Raw genomic sequence first — 12,504 nt, forward strand, 5'->3', positions numbered from 1 at the left:
CAAATTTCCTGGGTATTTGAGCTAGTGGGATTCTGTCCCTTGCATCCATGACAGTCTTGACTAATTTAGAAATTAGTTCCTCGAAAGGGAAAGGTATTGAAGGAAATAGCTTAAAATTTGAAATTGAGCCAAGGTTAGGTAGAGGGTCATAGCCACCACATACACATATCTTCATTATAAAGTGAACAGGGCTTCAAGATTTGTGCAGTGCACGACCTCCCCAGATGTATGTGGCAGCATCATGGAAGAGGCATCCTCAGGAAAGCAGAACTCTGTTATGTGGAAGAAAAACAGCTGATTAAATTGTTGCCTATTTTCTCTTGGCACGCTAACCTTGTGTCTCCCGAGACTCTGGCTTAAGTAGCTTTGGAGAAAAATATCAGGATGCTGGGATATGTGGACGCTGTCATGAAGCCTTCAGCAAGGTCTTCCAAGACAGGCACAAGCTCCCTCTATACACTCCTTCTTAAAGCAGAGCCTAGCACTTGCTCAATTTTGTGAGATTGCCAGAGCTGAATTCTCTGTCCTGAGTGAAAAGAGGATGTTAGTAATGAGGTGAGAGGTAAGATTGGGATTATCAGAGAACTGGTGGGCATTTGATGTTTCAGCCTACTCTCAAACACTGAGCACTGAACACTCCTGCCTATAAATATACAATTACCTTCATTAGGAAGAGCCTATTGGCTGAGTCGTTCCACCCTCTAGATTGTAACCTGGGGCAATACAGATGCTATGGGGATGGGCAGGCACAGGTCTGTTGCTAGGAGACAGGATTCACTAAGGTTGAGCTCCAGACTCCAAGATCCTGGTGAGGTTGGAGGAACCAAATCACCCAGGCATCCAATCACAGCATTCCATCCCTCTGGGCACATGATTGGTTCACAGCTGGGCAGGGGACTCAAATGAGCCAATCAGACTGTTTCATATATTCCAATGTGAGGAGTTGGGGGGAACACCCCACCCCTTCCTTTGGGGCTTTAATGATAAGGATTTGGGCTTCTAGTTTTTCTCTTTTGCCACTGCTTGGAGGGACACGAGGCTGAGAGACAGCAAGGAAGAGAGCATGCGTCTGATGGGGAACCACATGCTTGATGCTAGACCTAATTAAGGAGTTTCTTGTTTCTAAGTCAACAAAATCCCTTTCTGCTTGAGCAGCTGGAGCTGGTTTCTGTTATTTGCAAAGAAAATGACCTAAGACAGTAACAAAATTTAGGCATTATTTATTGAGCTACAGCCAAGTGCTAGGCCCTGTGCCAAGAATGGTACATTCACATTTTATTTACTCCTTGTAACCACTCCATGAAGGAGGAACTGTTGCCCTCCCCATTTCATGGATGAGGAAAGTGAGGGTCAGAGCATGACATCACTTGTTCAAGGACAGAAAGAGATGAGGCTGTTGCTTGGTGATGCTTACCATTGACAAAATATTTTCCTTTCAAAATTCATCTGTTTTCCCATGTTCAATGCTATTTTTTATTCATCTTATTTCATAAGCCTTTTTGGTTTTTGTAGTTCCTATGAAATGCCTTTTCTTGGAGGTGGGGTAAGTGGGATACAGGAAGGATAGACATAAATCCATAAAATACATCCAGAAACAGCATGATGTAGTGTCTCAGCACTGGAAACTTTCCAGCAAAGTTTCTGTTCTTTCTTGGCAACCCATCCCAGTGCTGATCAATCTTATTGTTAGAAAATCCTTCCTGTTGTGCTGAAATCTTCCTCCTTATAACTCCTACCCATTTTTCTCACTTGGTGTCTGGATTGCTTTAAACCACCCCTAGAACTGGGAAGAAGCACACATAATCCTGCAACTACAGCTACATGGAACCAAAGCAAGCTTTCTGAGCTTCCTGGCAGGCAAGGTAAAAAGGAAAAGCCTTTTTGTATACATAGTCTGGTCAATAAGCAGAACATCTTTACCAGGAAAGCCTGATTTTTATCCTGGGAATCATTGTAGGATGGGTTTATTGTAGTGGTTCTCAACCAGAGGCAACTCTTCCCCCCTAGGAGACATTTGGCAATGTCTGGAGATGTTTTTGGTTGTCACAACTGGTGGAAGAGAGGGAGTGTGCTACTGGAATGTGATGGGTAAAGGTCAGGGATGATGTTAAACATCCAACAATGCACAAGACAGCCTCCAACAATGGAGAATGATCCTATCCAAACTGCCAATAAAGCCAAGATTGAGAAATCCTGTTTTAGAATGAGATAATTCAGAAGAGTGTAATCTATATCATTAGTGGAAGCAAGGAGAAGAGGAAATGACCAGCTGGCCTCAGAGAATTGATGCCCATGAGGAAAGGGCTCCTGGCCAGGCTTGAGATTGGCTGTCACTGGTCCATTGGATTGGGGGCTTTGGTCTTTGAGGGTCTGACTACAGGGTTAGAGAGCTATGTTCATTCTCTGAAACCACATTCTCAACACCCTACAGAGGCAGTCCCCAGGCACGGCCACCAAGGCTCATTTTATCCCAGATAGAGCTGGCTTCTTGGTGCTGATCTCACCATACCCCAAAACCTTCAAAATGGGGTGCTGTCCAAGGTACTGGTCCAGGACATGCTTTCTAAGCCCTGTCATCCACTGGCTCCAGGGCTCCACCCCATTCTCTTTTCCACCCTTTTCATTCTGTCTCTGGCTGGACAGCTACCCCCTTGGACCTGATCATATCCTAATGACTCTTGTTGACTTGCCCCTGGACCCAGCTGTGACCTGGAGGCTAATTGCCCAGCCAGCCAATGCACCAACCATTCAGCTTTACAGCCTCTGACCACAATAGGGGAAATCACTGGGCCATTCTCAGCATATCTATCCTTCCATGCACCTTCTGAGTGCCATCTAGTCTCTCAATAATCAAAAGCTCCTTCCTACATCCTTGTCTTCCTCTCTCCTCCTTACCTTCATCTTCAGAAGGTGCACTGTCCCTTCTTGACCCCCAGCCACCCACACTGACCAGTGTGAACATTTCTTATTTATAACAATCTAATGATAGTGAGAGCTATTATTTATCTCCATTTTACAGAGGAGCAAATAGAGGCTCAGAGGGGTTAAATGACTTGCCCAAGACTTGTTTCCAGTACACGGAGGAGTCAAGATTTGGACTCTGTCCATTCAGCACCAAGAGCTTACATTCTCAACCCATCACCACACTGCCTCTGTTCAGCATGGTTAAGTCCATCCTCCCACATCATTCAGAACTTGTTGCTGCACCTGAACACCTTACACGGAGTCCAACCACCCAGTCTTTGCACAAGCTGGGATGGTCTCCCTGCCCAGAGTGGTCCCCAGACCCAGGGTCTGCAGAAGTATCTGCTCAGGGCTTCTCCACGGAGTCATTCTCTCCTGTAATGCCCCTGCCCCCACAAACACCCCATCCTCTTCCATGGCTAATTGATGGCAAGCGGTGGGATGTTGCCAAAGCAGTGTTTATTGCTGGCTAGGGCATGGGTAGGTAGGGATCTGGGGGGCCTGAGGGTCTACCTTCCCAGCACCACAGCCCCACTGGTGAGGAAAGCCCAGTGGCACATGACTCTCCTGGAGGCTTTCCCGTCTCAGCACTGCTGGGCCCTTGTACTTGAAGGGAAACTCATCACTGTTTTGGGTTGAGAAGAAGCGCTGTTCACCCAGTGGGGGCTCCCAGTGGCTATACTTGCACTGTGGAGTCAGGATGGGGGAGCTCAGCAGGGCAGCCTGGAGGGTGGCTGGCCCACCCAGGCCACCCTGTAGTCCCTGCACCACCCTGGGGACAGCAGAGAGTGGGGAGAGGCTCAGCCCAGTTTGGCTGATGATTGGGTCCTTGGGAGGGGGGCAAAAGGGGGCCCTAGATTGGGCTGACCCAGGAGCTGGATGAGACGCTGGAGAGAAACCCGGGTGGGTCCCTGGAATGACCCCAGGGCTGGGTTGACCCTAGGTGACTTTGCCCTAACCCTCAACCGTGGCTGATGAGTTGACCCTGACATGAGCCTTCGGCTGAGCTGGAGATGACCTGGTGCTGGGATGACATTAAGATGACCCTGAGCCTGGGATGACCCTAGAGTGACCCTGAGCCGACTTGACACTAATTCTGTGCCTGAAGTGATGGTATAATCTTCCTGAGATAACGCTACACTGACTTGGGGGAGGGGCTACCTGGTCAGAGAGATACCCTCTCCCCCTCCCTCACCCGCTGTAGCATCTCCTCAGTCACGGAGGCTGGAGCTGTTCTGTGCGGCATCAGCATCTTCTGGTTCATGGTTAAAAAATCTGGTTCTGGAGATTTCAGTGGGGTGGCTGAGATGAGGGGCTGAGGGAGGATAGGCAGGGTCCAGGGGAAAGGGTCGTGGGAGACTGAGCATAGGGTAAAGGTTCCTGGGCTAACGCTGACGTTGTCAGGGGAGGGGGACGGATTAGGAGTCAGGGAGGAGGGGGGAGCCAGGGTGGGCTGAGGAGGCCAGGGACGGGGCTAGGGCAGACGAGCCGAGGTTGGGGACAGAGAGGGGGCCAGAAGAGTAGGCTAGCGGGTCAGGGGGCGGAGCCAGAGTCTCGCAGAGGATGAAGGGTTAGACTCAGGAGAGGGTGGATATGGAGAGGGGCGGGGCCAGACCAGAGGGTCGGAGTCATGCAGGGGATGGGGCCATCGCAGAGTGCGGGTGGGATCACACGGGAGCAGCGTTGTTCAGGGACAGAGTTGCGATCTTGGTCCATGGGGTGGGATCTAGCTCTTCAGGAGGCGGAGCCAGAGTCAGGCAGTGGGCGGGGCGGGGTTGGCCAGGGGCGGAGCCACGGTTGTGTCAAGGGCGGGGCTTTCCGGGTGGGGAGTGGCTGCGCTCACCTCCGGTGTCCCAAGGCAGGTTGCTCCGCTGCAAGTGGAGGCTGGGCGCTTTCGGCGGCTTTGGTATCCCAGGTGGGGAATAGTCCGTACCCATGGAGGTCTGGAAGAACTGTCCGAACAGCGACGGCTCCCCTAGGGTTATGTGACTCTGCAGCTTCTCATGAGGCACGTGGCGTCTGGGTGGCTTGGTCGCAGGCAGCGGCTGTAGGACCACATGGCATCTGGGAAGTTCCCCGAGTCAGGGATGTCCCAAGATCATGATGGAGGGAAGAAGTGGGTGCTGCGTGACCTTGGACGGCTTACACCCTCTCTGGGTCCCGCGTGATGGTGCTGGGAGTTGGTACTGTTATCTCACTTTACAGAGAGAGCCACTGGGGTTTGGAGTAGTTAAGTGGCTTACCCTACATCATGCAAGTAGATCCAGGAGATCTCTGCACACATGTCAATCTCACCCCCATCTCAGGGCCTTTGCACTTGCTATTATTCACTCTGCTTGGGAAGCCCTTTTCCCTCATGAGCCCTGCTGCATTCTGCTTCTTCCTGCTGACCTGGCCGTGGAAGAAGTGCGTGGAGGTGGTCAGGTTGCCAGGACCAGGGTACCTGTTTCCTTCCAGAATGTGTGACTCCGGAGTCTGGTCGTGGTGAAGAACAAAAGGTTCTGCCAGAGACAGAGTAGGTCTTGAGCAGCTCTGGGAGGCTGCTGCGGGTGTGAGGGGCAGGGCAGGCAGCCAGCTCTCACCTGGCTCCTGGGCATAGAAATGTTCACCCTTGGTGGTCCTGTCATGGAAGAGGCCATCTCCAGGACGAATATTCACATAGTGGATGTGGGCTGAGGCCTGGGCCTTGTCATACCTGCAGATAAGGGGGGATGGGCAGTGAGGAGCTGTCTGATCAGGGCCCCTACACCTCCCAGGAAAAGGGAGAGAGGCAGGCTTCTCAATGGCCAAGAGAGGGGATGTTAGTGGTGGGAGATCTGGACCTTGCCTGTGGGTGATGGAGGCCCAAGGACACAGAATTGGCCCCAGAGCCTTAGGTGGCACACCCCACAAGCTGCCCTTGCCCCATCTTGGTAGGAGGCCATGGTCCCTTTGTACCTGTCTGGGGGCAGGACCTGGGGCCTGTAGGCTTGTTTCTGCTCCGGACTCATGGGCCCATAGCCAATCTTGATGTCTCCCAGTTCCACGCTGGAGGAGGCCTGTGGGTGGACGGGGTGGGAAGGTCAAGACCACCCAGCCCCCATTGCCGCCCCCACCCACTGCCAGCAGCACCAGCCCAGCCTCAACACACCCTCTTACACATCAAGGCAGGTGGGCCTGGCTCGGCCTGGAACTGTCTCTGGTAAGAGGTCCAGTCGTCCTGTCTCCTGTAGTCCCACTTGAGGGGACTGGGACCCCCTGAGGATGAGCAAGAGGAGAAGAAGAATGAGATCAATTTCCTGCAGCCTCTGGACCACTGGGATCTGATTCCTTGCCTGGGACGGGGAAGTGGGCAGTCCCGACTAGCTTGGCCTAACGCCTGTCTGGAAAACACCAAAAATAATAAAAATAATGAGAACAAGAACAGCCAGGAAGGTGGGGCGGGCATAGCTCAGTTGTAGAGCACATGCTTAGCATGCACATGGCCCTGGGTTCAATCTCCAGTACCTCCATTAACAACAACAAAAAAGAATAGTCACCAAGTATTGAGTTAGGCACTGAGGTTAAGTGCTTTGCACCCCATGGGGGGGGGGCTTACTCGTATTATTCCCACAACTTTTAGCCTCTCTGAGGCTCAGAGAGGTCGAATAACTTGCCAGAAATCACAGAAATTCAGAGTCAGAATGGAGTCAAATCCAGTTCTGACAATCCAGAGCCCAACTTGGAGGGTGTCTGATTGGTGATGTCCCCCAGGACTCCTATGGAGCCTCAGAACTGGGAAAATGAGAGTACTCTTTGCTGAGTGCTTACGATATGACAGGTGCATCGTACACTCTGGGCTTTTTTGGCTTCACCAGTAACAATAAAGTGGGGCCCCGTTGTTGCACCCACATTGCAGATGAAGAAACTGAGTCTTGGAGAGGTCGACTTGCTCAGAGTCACACAACTACTAAGGCGGCAGGGCTAGGGCTGTGGTAGTGGTGGTGGTGGTGACTTAGCAGATGTCTGACCCCAGAACAGCATTCATGACTCCTGCCCACTGCACGGGACCCTGGAGTGATTCAGGAGACATGCCCATTCTGTGGATGCAGAAACTGAGGCTCAGGGAGGCTCCAGGGTTTCTCAGCCTCTGCACAGTAGACATTTGGGGCTGGATAGTTATTTCCTGTTGACAGTAGGGAGCTGTACTATGCGTGGTCAGATGTTTAGTAGCATCCCTGGCCTCCTTCCACTCCTGGACAGTAGCACCCTCTGGGTTCTGAAGACCAAAGTGATCCCCAGACACCTTCCGCTGGGGGAGGTCGCAGAATCCCTGTCCGCCTTGAGAATCAGTAAGTTGGGCAAATTGCCTAGGTCGCCCGGGCGCGCGCTCACCGAGGTGGCAGCAGGGCTCCTGAGGCTTCGGGCAAACGTCGTGGGCCGGGAAGAACTCCCTGTGCGTGGTGGGCGGGATGCGCAGCTTGGCTGGGTCGCCGGATGGCACCGAGTCGCGGTCGAAGTTGAAGCGCGCGCCGCGGAGCTGCTCTCTGGCGCGCGCCGGCAGCTCGGGCCAGCCGAAGTCGGCGCGCACGGTGGAGAGGCCGGTGCGGGCGCGCGCGTCCGCGTGCACGTGCAGGTGGCGGGCCTGCATGGCTGGCGTGCGCGCCCGCTCCCTCCACGCCGGCGGCGACGGGGGCCGGTACACGCAGTGCGTCTCCGACACGCGCTCCCCGCCCGCCCCGCGCGCGTCCTGTTGGAAGAGGGACCCTCGGGGCAGTGGCTGGCACGGAGGCCGACGGGTCACGCCGGAGTAGGCGGGGAAGTCCCGATGCGACGTGGATTGCGTGGCGCCCACGTGCAGCCGCGCGTCGGGCCCCAGCGCGAAGTGCGAGGCCTTGAGGAAGTCCAGCCGGGACATGGGGCACGGCAGGAGGGCGCCCGCGGCCATCGCGGGACGACGTGGCGCCACCTGCGCGGGGGAGACGGGCCTGAGCAAGTGTCCGCTGAGGACAGTGCTCCCTTTTACTCCTTTCTGTGTGCCAGGCACTGGGCTCGGGGTTGGGGACATTATAAGAAACAGGTGCAGCCCCTGTGCAATTCCCATTGTTGTGCAACCATCACCTGTCCTCAAGCTGTCTGAGTCTACCCGCCTCCCACTCCTCCAGGCTCCCAGCATCCCGCTTAACCCAGTGGGACTCTGTGGCCTTTGTTCAGAGCTGAGGTGTCTCTCTCACCCTCTTCTCTGCCCTTCAGTGACTAGACCCTCAGATGTCACCTGCTCCCCTGACTCAGGCTCACCTCCTGCAGGAAGCCCTCCCAGACCACTTCAGCCCACAGCTATTTGCTCATGTCGATCTTTTTAGAAAACGTGCACCGAGAGTTTTAACGAAACCACAGTTTTTCAGTGTATATTTTGTTGCTTTTTCAATCCTTTTATCACCTGAAATAGTCGAAAGTCAAGAAGATTTCAAATAGGTTACAGGAAAATTTGACAGGTGAAATTACTAGCCAGGTCACCTTGGAATAAGTCATTGGGCTCCTGTGAGTTTCAGTTGCTTCATCAGGGATGAGGGTGGGGTACCTACCTCAAGAAGGGGCATGGGGACTGAGTCTTAGAAAATGCGCTTTACATAGGCCTGACCCTCAAGACTCCCTCTGCCTCCAGTCTTCCAGAGAATGCTCAGATATTCCATACAATGCTGCATTCTGTGGTGGTCCAGCTTTGCCCATTGTGACCCGAAGAGCTGCCCCAGACGATGCTGTCACAATGGTCCCCCAGCAACTCTGGAAACAGCTGGGAGGAAAATCAGGAGCAAGGCCAGGGGATCCTGCCTCCTGAGAGCTGGAGGGAGCCTGACCAGTAACTTGACTTATTGCAGTCTCAGTTTTGTCATCTGGAGAATCGGGTTGGCAATGGCAACAACTTCAGTGGTGAGGATTTGACGCAAGAGGCCACTGGTGTCCATTGTCATGATTTCCCCAGGTTTTCCTTCTCATCTGCTTCCTAATGCTCCTCCCACAGGATAGGCCAACCTCTCTGAGTCACACTGCATCACTTAATGCCACCCCAGGGCTCACAGACCTCCAAGGCAGCCTTAAAGACATCCATGCTCCCCACTGCCAGCCCCAGCTCCACCAGGAACACACATGTGTTGAACACATAGGGCTTCTTACTCATTGCAGTGGGGAGAGTTTACTCCACTGACATATCAGACTTGGGCTTGTCTTAGTTACTTCTAGGGAGGTTTAAGAAAGCAAGGCTTTGCAAGTGTCTATCGAAAGATGAATGGATAAAGAAGGTGGGATATATAGATATATATATATTATATGGAATACTACTCAGCCATAAAAAAGAATGAAATAATGCTATTTGCAGCAACACAGATGGACCTAGAGTGAAGTAAGTCAGACATGTGGATTCTGGCCGACAGAGTGCTATCTAAAACCTCAACTATGCAAGCAAAGCATTGTCTCTGCTTTTTAGGGCAAGGAGACAGGAGTGTGGACGGACGCACAGGAGCCTGCTTGCAAAGCAGTTACTAAGCACATTTGTTCTTCTTAAAGGAGACAAGCGGCTGGGGTCTGTTAAAATTTGTTAACCCAATCATGGGCTCCCACACAGACAGAAAAAGACAAATATCACATGGTATCACTCGTATGTGGAATCTTTAAAAAATGATACAAATGAAATTATTTACAAAACAGAAATAGACTCACAGACATAGAAAACAAACTTGTGGTTACCAAAGGGGAAAGGAGGGAGAGGGATAAATTAGGAGTTTGGGATTAACAGATACACACTAATATATATGAAGTAGATAAACAACAAGGACCATTATATAGCACAGGGAACTACATTCAATATCTTGTAATAGATTATAATGAAAAAGAATATATGTGTATATATGTATATGTAAAACTGAATCACTTTGCTGTACACCAGAAACTAACACAACATTGTAAATCAACTTTCCTTCAATTACAAAAAAAAAGCGGGGTTTTGCTCTGTGTTGGATGCTTTTACTGGTTGGAAATGTGACTTTTTTTAAAAAATTAAATTCATTTTATTTTTGTCAGGGAGGCAGTTAGGTTTATTTATATATTTATTTAGGATTGAACCCAGGACCTTGATTATGCTAAGATTGCGCTTTACCACTGAGCTATACCCTCTCCACCTTGTCTTTCTTTTTTTGAGGTGTTTTGACAAATAAAAATAATTCATAAAATATATCAGGATGGGGGAATGGGAAGGTGATATTTAATGGGGACAGAGTTTCAGTTTGGGAAGATGAAAAAGTTCTGGAGGTGGATGGTGGTGATGGTTGCACAGCAATGGGAATGCACTTAATTGGGAGCTCGGGATTTTTAGACACACACTACTGTATATAAAATAGATAAACAACAAGGTCCTTCTGTATAGCACGGGGAACTATATACAACACCTTGTAATAACCTATAAGGAAAAAGAATATGAAAAGGAATATATATATATATATATATATATATATATATATATATATAACAATCACTATGCTGTACATCAGAAATTAGCACATCCTTGTAAACCAACTATAATTCAATAAAAAATAAACATTTTTTAAAAATGGAGATGTACTTAATGCCACTAAACCGAACACTTAAAGGTGATTAAAATGGTCAGTTTTATATTATGTGTATTTTACAATACAAAAAAAAATTTAAAGGAAAAAGCAATTTCTTTACCTTGTTATATATATATATTTATTGACGTATATATTCAGTTACAGTGTTGTGCCAATTTCTGGTGTACAGCATAATGTTTCAGTCATACATAGACATACATAGATTCGTTTTCATATTCTTTCCTTATAGGTTATTACAAGATATTGGTTATAGTTCCCTGTGCTATACAGTAGAAACTTCTTGTTTATGTATTTTATATAGAGTAGTATCTGCAAATCTAGAACTTCCAGTATATCGCTTCCCGCCCACTTTCCCCCCTGGTAACCATAAGTTTGTTTTCCTTGCCTGTGAGCCTGTGTTTTATAAGTAAGTTCATTTGTGTCATTTTTTTTTAGATTCCACGTATGAGTGATATCATATGTTATTTGTCTTTCTCTTTCTGGCTGACTTCACTTGGAATGACGATCTCCAGTTTCATCCATGTTGCAGCAAATGGCATTATTTTATTCTTTTTTATGGCTGAGTATTCCACTGTATATATGTACACCACATCTTCTTTATCCAGTCATCTGTCAGTGGACATTTAGGTTGCTTCCATGTCCTGGCTGTTGTAAGTAGTGCTGCTGTGAGCATTGGGGTGGTCCCTGCACTTTGAATTGGAGCCCCAGGACTTAGGTACTGAGTGGATTCCTTTTTACTAAATTCAAGTCAACTGTTGTTTTGTCTGCTGGGTTGAGGTTCCATCACCTGCTCCCCAGCCCAGGGCCCAGCTGAGGGCTTCAGCCCAGCCAGGTTGAGGCAAATAGATATTTTCCCTGCCTGTTGGGGAAAGGAGGATCTGGGGGCTCCCAGATGCTGTCAGGAAGCACGGAGGGGTAGGTAACGCTGTTACAGAGAAGCTGAATTATTTGATACAGAGGTCTAAGGAATGAAGCAAGACGAAAGTGCTGATTGGTGATGACATAGGAGTCACTCCGATCAGCCAGGACAGGCCATGTCTGGTCGCTGTTGTGGTGTGGAAAACATTTGTGTTTTGTCTGCGTTCAGACGGGATGACGGAGTGGGCTTGTTTTGTCTTAGTCCACCACGGTCACAGAGCGACCTTGTCTGACACTGGCGTTTTGTGAAATTATTTCTGTCCAGCGGGAGAACACCAGCGCCTAGCTGTGGATGCCGGGCCAGCTCCTGTCTCTTTCTCAAAGGTCAAGCTCGGCCCTAACCAGATGCTGGAGGGTGCTTGGAGGGCCGGGCCGGGCCCGCCAGGCTCACTGCTGTCTCCCTGGTGCCTAGCATGGGGCCTGGCACACCACAGGCACGCAGAGAAATGCATCGTGCTGTTACAAGACCAATGGGGACAGCACAGGCTCAAGAAGGGATCCAGGCACTTGTGCAGCGGCAGCTCTGCAGCCTGAGGCTCCCTTCCCTCTGCAGGCCTCAGGCTGGGCTCGGACATTTTTCTGCTGATGAAACAGTATCTCCAATTGGTAGGGGTGGGGGGGGGCGCACAGACCCCTGCACCCAGGTCTTAAGCAAGGAGGGCTGTGGTCAGATGTGAGGGTTTTCCTTATTTTTGGGAGGAGGTAATTAGGTTTATTTTAATTAATTGATTGATTTTTAATGGAGGTACTGGGGATGGAACCCAGGACCTCCTGCATGCTAAGCATTCACTCTACCTCTGAGCTATTACCCTCCAACCGATGTGAGGGTTAAAGAGTCTCTTGGGATATAATGGGGAAGGCAGGCCTTGGGATGGAGGGCTTGGGGTCTAGGAGAGAGAGAGAATGGGGGTTGCCTATGGAGGGAGCTGTGGGCTGGGAAGAAGTGGCTGGGTTCAAGGGGTGTTTTGGTGACTGTTGGGACATGGGAGGGGCTTGTGGAGGGAAAGAGGTGAGCATGATGGTGCTGGGTGATAGGTGGGGC

At 50.3% G+C, this 12,504-nt stretch overlaps 1 protein-coding gene across 1 annotated transcript; it reads right to left on the reverse strand.

Annotated features, from left to right (window-relative positions):
- Positions 1-3,423: 3,423 nt before the first annotated feature.
- Positions 3,424-7,870, reverse strand: SAXO5 (stabilizer of axonemal microtubules 5). The gene is made up of 8 exons (XM_074350934.1): positions 7,318-7,870; positions 6,095-6,201; positions 5,902-6,002; positions 5,547-5,659; positions 5,356-5,465; positions 4,808-5,009; positions 4,160-4,245; positions 3,424-3,651 (listed from the first exon to the last, which is right to left on the reverse strand). The coding sequence occupies exons 1-8, from the start codon at positions 7,868-7,870 to the stop codon at positions 3,424-3,426; spliced, it is 1,500 nt and encodes a 499-aa protein (XP_074207035.1).
- Positions 7,871-12,504: the final 4,634 nt, after the last annotated feature.

The sequence above is a fragment of the Camelus bactrianus genome, chromosome 22, assembly GCF_048773025.1.
Source record: "Camelus bactrianus isolate YW-2024 breed Bactrian camel chromosome 22, ASM4877302v1, whole genome shotgun sequence".
In the NCBI taxonomy this organism is placed as follows: domain Eukaryota; kingdom Metazoa; phylum Chordata; class Mammalia; order Artiodactyla; family Camelidae; genus Camelus; species Camelus bactrianus.

Bases quoted from the DNA above. Each gene is read 5' to 3' on its own strand.
- SAXO5 (XM_074350934.1), bottom strand. From the start codon at position 7,870: ATGGCCGCGGGCGCCCTCCTGCCGTGCCCCATGTCCCGGCTGGACTTC. The intron at 5,466-5,546 runs GTGAGAGCTGGC...TGTCTCTGGCAG, and splicing joins TTTCTATGCCCAGGAGCCAG to AACCTTTTGTTCTTCACCAC. The intron at 3,652-4,159 runs GTGAGGGAGGGG...CTGACTCCACAG, and splicing joins CTGAGGAGATGCTACAGCGG to TGCAAGTATAGCCACTGGGA.